The sequence below is a fragment of the Macrobrachium nipponense genome, chromosome 2, assembly GCF_015104395.2.
Source record: "Macrobrachium nipponense isolate FS-2020 chromosome 2, ASM1510439v2, whole genome shotgun sequence".
Lineage (NCBI taxonomy): Eukaryota > Metazoa > Arthropoda > Malacostraca > Decapoda > Palaemonidae > Macrobrachium > Macrobrachium nipponense.
This window is the reverse complement of record NC_087201.1, coordinates 114729720-114743455: the sequence shown is the minus strand read 5'-3', so window position 1 is coordinate 114743455 and position 13736 is coordinate 114729720. Positions and strand designations below refer to the sequence as shown.

The 13736-nt window shown below is 33.3% G+C and overlaps 1 protein-coding gene across 13 annotated transcripts in view; it reads left to right on the top strand.

The window, feature by feature from the left end:
- Positions 1–13736, top strand: part of LOC135220920 (heterogeneous nuclear ribonucleoprotein R-like) — a 349809-nt gene that overhangs the window by 186072 nt on the left and 150001 nt on the right. For all 13 annotated transcript variants that reach the window (XM_064258558.1, XM_064258557.1, XM_064258562.1 and 10 more), the window contains exons 9-10: positions 9204–9353; positions 9510–9652. In XM_064258558.1, coding sequence (XP_064114628.1) covers positions 9204–9353; positions 9510–9652 — 293 coding nt within the window. The remainder of the gene's footprint in view (positions 1–9203; positions 9354–9509; positions 9653–13736) is intronic.

The following is a 13736-nucleotide window of genomic DNA, read 5'->3' as shown; positions in this document are numbered from 1 at the left end:
CCTTTTGACATATTTGAAGAATCTCACTCCTTCATGTTACAATTTTTTTCCAGTCATAGAGTTTATTTTGCCAAGTAAATATGACCTTATTCTGTGTTTGACTTCAACTGGTGTAGGATGATCATAAGTTGTACCCATTTGTCTAAGACAGCCAAACATGTTTTCCAGTCCATCTTGGTTAAGTCTGGAGGTAATTATGTATGATACACCATATTTACTTTTCAACATATCGTGCAACCTTGGCAAGGATTTACATGACACAATAAGTCCCTTTTGGAACTGATAGATCTTATTACTTTTGCAAATTCGCATTGTTTCAGCAGTACATTCCATATTGTCAAGGGTTTTATTCTGTTCTGTCAGTTGCATCCCATAAGCATGTCTAAAAAATTTTCTGTCATAAGGTACCCTTGAATTGAACACATCAAACCAGGAGTCGGCAAGCTTTATTAAGTCCCTTGTACTTTCCCAGGACATGCTCTTCAAAAGTCCCTGACTTCCATAAAAATCTAAAGCTTTAGATGTTTCCGAAAGCTGCACTGCATTCCTCACATTCATACGTCTGAATTTCATTGCTGGGGCTCGCGATCCAAGAAGTTCCTGCTGCAGGTCTCTCTTATATGCATTTTCTTCAAAATGTTTACTGCATATGCGATGAGTAGTAGGGTTAAAGTTGTCCTTTCTCTTACAACGATGAACCCATTTCCGTCTTGTTTCCTCATCACGAGGGAATCGGAAAAAGGATACCTCCTTTTTTCTACTATTTGAATAACAACCAAACACAGTGCAGTTGTTTGGCAGTATTTAAATAATAATTTAGATTATATAAAAAATGAAAACTATGGTTGTATTCGAAGAATGCAAAAATAAATCAATACAGAGATGATTGAAGTGACCTGTGATATAGATTTGAATGAAACTGTAGCTGAGTGACTTCTTGCCCTGACCTGGCCTCCAGGTGGCACGGCTCTTGGGGGGGGGGGATAAGCCGCAACCCCCACAAATGACTCTACCTGACTATTCTAGATACCTTGGGTATTATATTTATGTATAAAAATAAAAGAAAAATACCTGCAATACATTTTTCATACACATTTTCAACATAAAAGCATGAAAATTTATAACAAAAAGCTGAAGTTTTATTAACAAAATGAGTTATAATTAGCTCCCAAATTAATCAAATATAACCACATGAAGTCTTTGTAAATGCATTTGTTGAAACAGTGGCAGACAAGAACTAACATGAAAAAACATCCTCTGATAATGCAGAGGGCAGTTACAAAAGCTGCCTTAATTTGTATCATATTTAAGTAGAAAAATAAAAATACCCTATACGTAATATATTTTCATACACATTTTAAACATGTAAGCATGAACATTTATAAAATTGACACATCAATTGTTAAATTTGCACTCTTTTAGCTATATTTTTGGAAGAGCAGCAGGCAGCGGTTGACAAGAATGAACATGAAAAAACATCCTCTTTGATTATGTACAGTAATAAAAATACCCTATACATAATACATTTTCATACACATTTTGAACATAAAAGCATGAACATTTATTAAATTGATCGATTGTAAATTTGCACTTTAACTATATATTTCGGAAGAGCAGCAGGCGGCAACATAGAACAGCGTCATGTGCATATAGTTTACCCTAATACCTATGTAATAACTCAATAACAATTTTTAATATCATTTGCATAGCCTTTATGGTCTGAACGGTATTTCTACAAATGTATGTACTTGTTAGACATGACGGCGCTTGCGGTACTGTTAACCGAAAATTCTGCCGTTAAAATACCTTAAAATACCTTATTTTTCAATTAATATTTTTGACAACAGCCATAAAACTGATTAGACGCTAAGTGATTGCGCTGCAGGCCACCTGTATGAATAAGACCTTCATCTCTATGTCCAAATTGGCCAGGTATTACCTAACTTGAGGAATGAATCTCTGGTGGAACCAGTACTTCATAAGGACTTGGGTGATCCAGGCCTTGGGACTATGCATCCAGAAGATGGGCAGTAATGCCTTGTTCTTATTCTTGAGTCCCCTAGGATCTGGTTTCAGCATAAAGCCAGCCACATTCCCACACATCAGAAGGGTAAACCTGCCCTTTTGTGCCTTGAATTCAGAGGCTTTAGCTTCATCCTTCATAAGGTACGTCCAGGACGTCGTCATCTTCCAGAACAGGCTAGTTTTGTCCATATTGAACACCTGTTTTGGGCGGTCTCCTTTCTCCTGGATTATTTTCTTGAAGGCCTCAGGATATATCGTGGCCGCTTCTTTGTCGGCACATGCAGCTTCCCCATTTAGGGAAGCAGACTTTAGATGGAACCTTTTCTCAACCCGGTGGAAACCATTGTTATGGTTACGTTTCGTCGGCATTCTCAAACAACCGCTAATACTTCTACAATAATGAACGATAATAATTGTACACAATCATCTTCGTTTCTGAATTGTTCAAAACAGTTACAATTTTAAATTACAAAAAGCTTTGCGTGCTGCCTCATTTGATGTTTGCTGCGTTTATCATAAAAGCACGGAGGGAACATGAAAAAATATATTGTCATAAAATAATTTTTAAAATGCCATGAATGGTACCGAAGATGATTTGTATATCGACGACGAAGCCGAAGTCGACTCACCAGAACCAGACTGGAATCATTAAGATCGTGGTACATGTGAGCAGTCTTGTAATATGTATGAGAAACCTTTAATGAAAAATGAATATTTTGTAATCATAAATGTTATTACTACTGTAATTACACTACTAATGTTTACATTTTCTTAGCTTGAATTGCATAGATAAATGTTTCTTTCATTGATTTTGAACTATTCCTCAGATAGGCGATTTGTTATGAGGATAATGCCAATAATATATATGGTAAAATGGTTTTATTACCTTTATTATCATTTTATTTCATAAAGCGAATCTTTTTGTATGTTGGTGGTTAGGCGATAGTACCGAGGCTGAGGCTAGCCTACAAATATGCACCTTTGATCTTTAGTATTGCTGTATAAGACGACCCCCAATTTTAAAAAGGGGGGGGGGGAATTTTTGTATTTAAAGGTCGTCTTATATGTGGAAATATAAACACTTATAGGGTTTTGCAGTGTTTCTGGAGGATTTGCAAATGTTTGGAATTTTGTGAAAGAAATCTTGTATTATAATTAGTTAGGTTCCAATGAAAAGTTCATGCTATTGTGAATTCATGCAATTCAGAAGACACAAGTTCATGGTATTACTGTACGAACGCGTAATGAATATGCATCTTTTCCGCGTATCTTTTTTAAAAAGTTATACATTACTTGTATAATAAAATATTAACATAGCAGTCAATGTTTTGGTTTGGAAATCAACTGATGGCTAATACGAGTTTATTTCACCTTATTTAACTCAATTCTGAGCGAATTTTGTACTTCTAGTTAGCATAAATGAATATCTAAATACTTTATTTATTTGGGACAAGGTCAGTTTTCATTATACGACAAGTTTTTAAGTTAAAATATGACCAATACGTCTCAGTGTGAACTAAATTAATTTTTCATTAATAGATTGTGTAAAAATTCAGTGATTCAGTTTGCTATTTTCACTTTATTTCATCATAATACGAACTTTCCATTATCTTTTATTGGTGTGAAAACAATAGTAAAATGTGCTCTTGGATGCTTAGTAGTTGTGATTAAAATAATTTTCTTGCAATTCTATCTACAGTTGTGTTTGATTGCATATCAAATTTTGGGAGTTTTATCTTTGTTGCCAATGCACGATAATAGTCATTAGCAGCCTGAACACTGTTTTCTCAGCTTTAGCTACAACTTGCAGTTTAAGTTTTAACAGTATATAGCCTTGCTGATCTTTTATTCTAGTTTTTACATAAAAACATATCAGTCCTATTCTACATAAAGTCATTTATAACATATATATGGTAATTGTTTACTATCATATGGCTGACACACAGTAAAATGGAGGTTGTTGTCATCCAGTTCTGTTACTTAGCAAAAAATTGTTTCTCCCTCAGTTGTTCATGGCTATACACATTTATGCCATGAGTATAACTAAACAATACTTTTGTATCATTCTGTTTTATGTTTTTTTTTTAAATATATTCAACTATAAGATGGCATAAAGATACAGAGGTAAAGAAGTTAGGCTATTGTAATTTGGTCTCTCTTGCTGCCTGATTGTGCGCTGCTGCCTGCTACCATTGCGCACTAAATTTAAAGAAATTTATTTTCAAAATATTGCTAACCTCATCATAACCGTGCAATATCATAACTTGAATAATACCTGTAGTTGATGTTCCTACCACAATTCCCAGTACTATTAGATTCAGATATGAACTCAGTCCAGCAATGATCTTGGGTCCATTAAATTTTATCAAAGTGGAAAATTCCACAAGAATTCACTCAAAGTAATATGTAATGGGTAAAGAAAGTGCATTAGATGTTTTGCTAAATTGTGGATATACTTAACCCATTTGTTGGTCCATCTCTAATGGCAATATAAAGACCAGTGTTTAGTTAATAAACTAAATGTGCAACTTAGTAGTGAATCCAGGTTAGTGAGTGTTGACACGAATTCATTATTCAAAAAGGCACCTATTGATAGTATTGACAGTCTGCAGAAGTTTTTAGTGGATATGTTAGAGGAAAGACAGATGGATATACAATTTTTCCAGGCCCACAAGTTACAATTTGTGCAAAAGAATGTAATTTATAATTCAGACGGAAATTCTATTAGGAATATTTGTTTACTTTTAGAGAGAACCTTGATGGCTGAATGAAGAGGTCTTCATTCAGAAATATATTAATAAAATAGTATGGTCATTATTTATTTATGAAATGTATAAAAAGCACGTTTAATTTTGAGATATTTTTTTATAGCAGAACATACATGATTAACCCTTTAACGCCTAAGGGGTATAATAAAAATCGTCTCCCGTGTGCCGACGGGGTCTCGGAGTGAGTGCTGAAGCGGAAAAAGTATTTTTTTCAAAAAATTACAGCGCGCTTAGTTTTGAAGATTAAGAGTTCATTTTTGGCTCCTTTTTTTGTCATTGCCTGAAGTTTAGTATGCAACCATCAGAAATGAAAAAAAAATCATTATCATATATAAATAATGCGATATATGATAGCGCGAAAACAAAATTTCATATATAATTGTATTCACATCGAGCTATGAGCAAAACAGTTAAAGCTAAGAAGTTAATTTTTTTAATTGTATTGTACACTAAATTGCAATCATTTTGGTATATAACACATTGTAAATTGATCAAAGCAACACAGAGAAAATATTATCACAAAATGATGCATGAATTCATAACGCGCTGACGTAAAAAAATGTTTTTTCAAAAATTCACCATAAATCTAAATATTTGTCTAGAGACTTCCAATTAGTTTCAAAATGAAGATAAATGATTGAATATTACTATACTGTAAGAGTTGTAGCTTACAATTGCAGTTTTTGACCATTTCGAACGAGTTAAAGTTGACCGAATGTCTAATTTTTGTTATATATTTTTTTTATATGCAAATATTTCAAAAATGAGAAAAGCTACAACCTTCAATTATTTATTGTTGTATTCTACATAAAATTGCGCACATTTTCATATATAAAACTCTATGAAACGCCCAATATGAAACTGAGCAAATAATATGATAATGCGACGTATGCATTTCGGAGATTTGTGGCGGAGAATCCGCGCTCGGATGGAAAGAAAGTTTTTTTAAAAAATTCACCATAAATCTAAATATTGTCCTAGAGAATTCGAATTTGTTTCAAAATTATGATAAATGACTGAACATTACTAGACTGTAAGAGTTTTACCTTACAATTGCATTTTTCTACCTTTTCGGTAGAGTCAAATTTGACCGAACGTGGTTTTTTTTCTATTTATCGTGATTTATATACAAATATTTCAAAAATGAGAAAAGATACAAGCTTCAATTATTTATTGTTGTATTCTGCATGAAATTGCTCACATTTTCATATATAAAACTTTATGTAACGGCTAATTTAAAATGGTGTAAACATTACGGCCAATCGCACGTATGATTGTTTCGGAGAGTCACCGCGCGGACGTAAGGTAATTTCATAAATTCACCATAAATCGAAATATTGTGCTAGAGACTTCCAATTTGTTGCAAAATGAAAGTAAATGATTGAATATTACTAGAATATAAGAGTTTTAGCTTACAATTGCGTTTTTCTACCATTTCGGTAGAGTCAAAGTTACCGAAGGTTGAAATTTTGGCACTTATTGTGATTTATATGAAAATATTTCAAAACTGATAAAAGCTACAACCATGGGTTGTTTTTAGTTGTATTGTGCATGAAATTGCGCACATTTCCATGTATAAAACTTTATGTAACGGCTACTTTAAAATGGTACAAACATTACAACAATCACACATGAGATTTTTTTGGAAGAGTTACCGCGCGGATGTAAGGAAAAACTTTTTTTCATAAATTCACCATAAATTGAAATATTGAGCTTAGAGACTTCCAATATGTTGTAAAATGAAGGTAAATGATTGAATATTACTAGAATATAAGAGTTTTAGCTTACAATTGCATTTTTCGACCATTTTGGTAGAGTCAAAGTTGACTGAAGGTTGAAATTTTGGCACTTTATTGTTATGTATAAGAAAATATTTCAAAACTGATAAAAGCTACAATCATGATTATTTTTTTGTTGTATTCTACATGAAATTGCACACATTTTCATATATAATACTTCATGTAATGGCTAATTAAAAATTGTGCAAAAATTGTCAAAGTGATGAAATAATTTTTGAGATATGTCACCGATACTTTTTAGTGCGATAAGAAAGAACGATTGTAAACAAAACAACACCTTAATCTATGAACTCCCAGCATCCCCCAAGGCGCGTGATTCAAAAGTTTTCGGCTGGTAGGCCTATAAGTATTTTTCTGCGAATTTTTAAAAAAACTTGTGCATGTCGATGTAAATTACGTCCGGTCGGAACCCAAGAGACAAAAAATGTTGACGTAAAATACGTCCATTAGGCGTTTAAGGGTTAAAAGAGTATTTTTTGGTGTGGTGACATCACAGGACAACAAATGGTGGTAGGGAGTAAAATGTAAACATTGGAGCGTAAACGGGAGAAATGCTTTTTGTGGTTATCAGGTAGAAAGAGCTCTCATATGATTAGGTGGTATGTTGTGGGTTGTAAGTCTGTTTTGTCACTTTTTGTAGTTGTAAGCTGGATTACACAAGAACATGAACAGGTGGATTGCATAATTGTAGAGTTTTTGGATGGGTTGGCTAGAAAATAAATTCTGACTTGTCTAAAAATTACCAGTTCTCCAAAGTACTCAATCTTCCTGTAATGCCTTTCACTTTTTCCAACATATATAATTCATTACAATAATCAACTATGTTTATAGATAACACTCTAGTGAGGTCAACTGAAATCTTATGTTCAAAACAGAATCTGTTCATACAGTTAAAGGGGGAAAACACTTGACAAATGCTGCAGATAAGTTTTCAGAACTAGTTTCCTAAGAGGGTTTTATATATTGAAGCTGCGCTCTTGAGTATATAACAGTAAAAAAAAAAAAAAAAGATACTTTTGCAAAACTCATTTGTTTGACTCGTTGTTTGACTCTTGTGATAGCAGCATGAGTTTATTGATTGTTTCTCCTATTTATGGAGGTGTAATACAAAAGCATGGATGATAGTTTTTGTGAATAGATTTGTTATTAAACCTAAACAATTCCATTAAGTATTGATACTATTACTGTTCATAAGGCCTCTTACATTTATAAGTGATAAAATTAATGCATTTATTTATATATATATTTTTTAGGTTATTTGTCCCCCGTAGGCAGGTAGTACCATCAGTGTGCACCTCATTCGGTGCTAATGTAGGCATTACTTGAGGTTCTTTGCAGCATCCCTTTGGCCCCCAGCTGCAACTACTTTCATTCCTTTTACTGTACCTTCATTCAGATTCTCTTCTACCTGCGAGGTTTTCCTCTTGTAACACCTTTCAAATCTTTTACTGTCTATTTCCGTTTCAGCACTGAATGGCCTTAGTTGTCCCAGTGCTTGGCATAATGCCAAAAATCTATATAAATCAAATTAAATTTACTAAAATACTGTTCTTTGGTGTGGATGTCTGCTTCAGCCAGAAATTTATATCTTTCAGATAGAGTGGTTCATGCTGGTAGGTTTCTGTTTCCTAATAATAGTAGCAGTTATGTTGAAGGTCACTTGTTTGTCACTTTTCCTTAAGATGCATTTTAACAGATCTTTCACATTCACAATTGATCCCTAAGCCCCTTTTCCTGCTGAAAGCAACTAGGTTTGCTGAACAGCATCACCAATATGTGTGAAAATGTGCTTTGCTGTCAAACTTTTCAATTTAAGAGGAACTTTATTCCTCTCACCATTGGAGTGTGGAACTGCCTCCCAGAGGATGTCATGCAGTTGGAACTTTACACATTCAAGGAAAGATGCAATGCAGTACTACCCTAATATACAATGCAACCTGTAATTTGATATTTGCTTAATTTTTTATTTATAATTTATCTGGTTTTCTGATAACTTCATATTTCTTATTATCTTCTGTCATCTCTTTTGAATGAACACCATATTCTATGGGAGCTTGAATCTCGCCTTAAGTGCCCCTGTGGGCTTGTTCCATATGAGTAGGGTTCACGTTCTGAATAATAATAAAGAAAAACTTGACATGTAATTCACTCATGAACTTTGGGTGTTTTGGATTCAAATAATCCAAGAATATTTAAACAAGCCTTGGACTTTGGAATAATAAGAAAATATCATCTATGTACCTTCCATATAAAGACGTTTAAAATCACCCTGGCATTCATTATGCCAGCTGTTTTCATATAGGCCAGAAATGCATTAGCAAACATAGGTCCAATAATGCTACCTTAAGTGCAGCCATCAACAGGTATGCAGAATATATCATCAAAAATAAACATGCTGTCCAGAATTTTGATCAAATAAAAACATGCTGTTCCTAGTAGGTAAATGCAGCAACCCTCTTTTTATTGTTATTATTGGATGAAAAATTCTCATGTACATACAGTTGCAGGGCTGTGCTATCATAACTACTGTTTTGGTATGGCAAGAATGTTAGCATTTTTCATGTTAGGAATAGTTTTTTTTTTTAATCAGTTACCCTAACTTTTTTTCCAGGTTAAAGTGTTGTATGTCAGAAACTTGACCCAAATGACTACAGAAGAAATGTTGAAAGAAAGATTTGAAGAGTTTGGAAAAGTGGAAAGAGTGAAAAAAATAAAAGATTATGCATTTGTACATTTTGAAGAACGAGATGAAGCTGTAAAGGTAAGAAAAAAGATAATGTAAATGAAAACTTAATTTTTGTAATGGTAAAGACCTATATGTAGTATGAAATCTTTTTAAATGCTATTGGTATAACTTCCCCTTCTTTTTTCCAGGCAGTTGCATTACAAGCCTTTTTTATTTTCTATATTCACTCAGGCAATGGATGCATTACAAGGAAAGGACCTAGGTGGTGCTAGCATGGAAATAAGCCTTGCAAAACCACCATCAGATAAAAAGAAAAAAGAAGAGGTGTTACGCAACAGAGAAAAGAGGCTAATGCAGATGTTGGCACAGAGAGGGTAAGTGGCAATGAATTACAGCTTTAAGATTTTTTTTTTTTTTTTTTTTAAGTTTCATACTGCAAGGTAAATTAAAAAAGTATAAATTACCCACCCCAAGTGTTTTTTTGGTTGTTGTTTTTAATTTGGAACATTGCCAGTATGCTTTACTTTATCCATTGACATTTCAATTAGTTTATTATCAACCCCATTACTAATCATTAGATGCTTTATTTTCTCATAGAAATTTCCCAGTTGCACAAACCTACTTTAGCAACAGAATGCTCCCTCTGATCATGCCTGTACCTATAGTTGTATTCCATATCATTCTTCTCCCCTTTCGGAAATTCAAATGAGTGCAGATTTTAAGTAAAGATAAGTCGAGTTTCCCTTTGTTACTGAAGTGAAGGAATTTTTTTTTTTAAGTCTCATTTCAGTGTAAAGGTAAATTATTTGGTAAGTTGGGCATCAGTTCTCAAATGTTAATCCTTTTGCCTATGACCCATAAACAATTTTATTTGTGGGCAGTGGTAAGTGTGAAAATGTTTATACTGTTATTTGTTCAAAGATACACATATCCAACAATTCTCAAGGTAGACTTGCTCATTTCAAACAAAAATACATCCCATACCATCATCCCAAAGCACCCAAAGTTGACCGTGCAGCATAGTACTCTCTTACTACTGTTACTCTTAAGTAGTCTATATACATCACTAAAACACTTATAACTTTCTATTTTAACAGTTCATCATCAAACTTGACAGTTCAAACAAAAATATACATCAAACTATTATCCCAGAACACACTATCATTTCAACATCATTTTGCAAAATTAAGTATGAGCCTACAACTGTTAGTCTTAAGTATCCCCCATCATTCAGATGTATGTTTTCTTTGGCTTACAACATCATTCTATAGTGAACTAGGCATGCATTTTATGTAGAGTATTGATATTTTACTGTTGTAAGATTATTTTGAAATATTTACAGTACAGGTATATATTGTAGGATAGTACTATTGTATAGAACATAATTATCTACAATACATGGGTGGTTTAGAATGATGGGACAGAACCTGCAAAGAGAATACTTTGTTGATAGGTCACGTTAGTAGTTTTGTGATTACGGTAGTACCTCATTTGTCGGACATTTCTTGCGTCGAACATTCCGTTTTTCAAACTAAATTCTCAAGATCATTTTGTATTGTTTTTTTAACAAATGCTTGTACTACTTCGAACTGACTGATTATCTTGTTTATACTTGTATATGACGGCCTACTGCATCCTACAAGATGAACTGTATTAACATGTATACAATATATACCGTATATTTCTGCGTACAAGACGACCTTTGAATCCTGAAATTCACCCCTGAAAACTGGTGGTCATGTTATACTGCAATACTAAAGATCAAACCTTGAATTCCAAGATGTGTATCGTAGGCTAGCCTTGGCCTAGGTGCTATAACCTAACCATCAACATACATGAAGATTCATTTTATGAAATAAAGTAATAATAAAGGTATGCCCTATAAATTATTGGCATTTCTTCATAACAAATAGCCTATTTGAGGAATAATTCAAAATCAGTGTGATCCCAGCTGAGAAAATGTAAACATCGAGTAACGGTTGGCTCACAGCAACCTTCATCTTTCGGTAACCTTTTAGAAATTTCAATGGTAGTGTAATTACAGTAGTAATAACATTTAGGATAACATAATATTCTTTTTTCATTATAATTTTCTCATACATATCACAAAATTGGTCACATGTGCCACCATCACAATGATTCCACTCTGTTTCTGGCGAGTCGACTTCGGCTTCGTTGTTATCATACAGATCATCATTTTTCAAATTATTCTATGACACTTCCTATTTTCACGTTCCCCCATGGTTATATAAGGAAAAAAGTGAACATCAAGTAAGGCAGCACTGAAAGCTGTTTGTAACTGTTTCAAACAATTCAGTTTTATGAACAATACTTGTCTATCATTTGTTATTGTATATTATTAGTGATTCTTTCCCTTTACTGCAACCTTCTGTATGAAAAACATATAGACTGCTTTGTTAAACCCAACTGTGATCATGTACGAAAGGAATGTATGTATCTCTGAATTAAGTTCCATTCGGCAACTAAAGACAGTGGTATCGGTAAAACGTGATCAGTTGAGACTGTAAATTAAGTTCCGTTCAGCAACTAAAGACAGTGGTATCGGTAAAACGTGATCAGTTGAGACTGTAAATGGCGCATCATTGCTTTGTTCTTATAATAATGTAATACGATAATACATGCAATATGATTACATTAAGACACGTTTTTATCTAAATTATCATTATTCTCAATGCAACTATTATTTGAGGGAATTATCGCTCTCTCTCTCTCTCTCTCTCTCTCTCTCTCTCTCTCTCTCTCTCTTCTCTCATATAGATTGAAAAAATTCCGGTTTTTAGAATTCCGAATAAAGCTCCATTAAAATTGTTAAACCCTGCCGATTCTCAATGGTGGCTTTCCATAAGTAAAAATTAAATACATTTTTGTTCATTTCTCATGCAATGGAGATCTCAAGAAAGAACACAGGCAGCCCTCGGTTATCGGCAGAGGTTCCTTTCCTGGCCACCGACGCTAAGCTATTTAAATCCTACAGCCTCTGCACCACCTTCTTTTGAAATTCTAGACCAGTCAAATGGCGCCATAATCCTGCCATGTTGCAATAAGTAAAATTATTTTTATGCAGTATATATAGTACTATAGAATTTACTGTACAGTACATTATAGTATTATAAATACTGTAAAGTGAAAAAAGCCTAGATTTAATCCTTTGGGTGTCTAGAGTATGTAAAGATACAATAAGGTTTTATATAGTGTACAGGCAGCTTTAGTGTTCCAGTTAAGATAATTCATCTTACGATTATCCAGTTTTATGAGAGACCAAATTACAATAGCCTAACTTTATCCCATCTTCTAGTTACATAAGTTCAAAAACAGGAAAAAAGAATTATGAAAGTATGGTTTTATACTTGTTGTGTAAACGTGTACAGCCATGAACAACCAATCGAGAACATCTCTCTCTCTGGATAACACCCGTTTGGCTTGTATTTCAATCATCACACTATAGTACACCATGACCTTAGTTGTTGTAAATGATGTTATGTAGAATAGAACTGAGATATCTTAATGTAATAACTATTCGCTATAGGTCAAAGATCAATCAGGAAATATACTGTTAGATTTAAACCTAGTTATAACTGAAGCTGAGAAAACTGTTCAAACTGCTAATGACTTTTATCGTGCATCGGCAACAAGGATAAAACTCCAGTAAATGTATGCCGTCAAACACAACCGTGGATAAAATTGAGATAAAATAATTTTAATCACAACTGTACTGCGCTTGAAAGAACACATTTTATCTCTTTTCTTCTTCTTCTTCTTACAACCGAATTGGATAACACCCGTTTGGCTTGTATTTCAATCATCACACTATAGTACACCATGACCGTAGTTGTTGTATATGATGTTATGTAGAATAGAACTGAGATATCTTAATGTAATAACTTTATTCGCTATAGGTCAAAGATCAATCGGGAAATATACTGTTAGATTTAAACCTAGTTATAACTGAAGCTGAGAAAACTGTTCAAACTGCTAATGACTTTTATCTGCATCGGCAACAAGGATAAAACTCCAGTAAATGTATGCCGTCAAACACAACCGTGGATAAAATTGAGATAAAATAATTTTAATCAAAACTATACTGCGCTTGAAAGAACACATTTTATTGTTGGTTTCACGCTGATATAAGATAAATGACATATAGTTGGTATTACGATGATATAAAGGAAAATTGCGAACGTTATCACGTAATTTTTTTATGCAATAAACATGCCGACAACGTAATCTGTTAACGAAAAAAAAATTAGTTCACAATCACAACGAGACATATTCAATTCATAGTTCCATCTAAAAACACGTTGTTTAAGGAAAAATAACCTTGTCTCATAGTCAAGTATCTAGATATTCTTTTATGCTAACTAGAAGGAAGAAAATTTACACAGAATTGCGTTTAATATGGCAAAACAATCTCATATTCACCACCAGCTGATTTGAAAC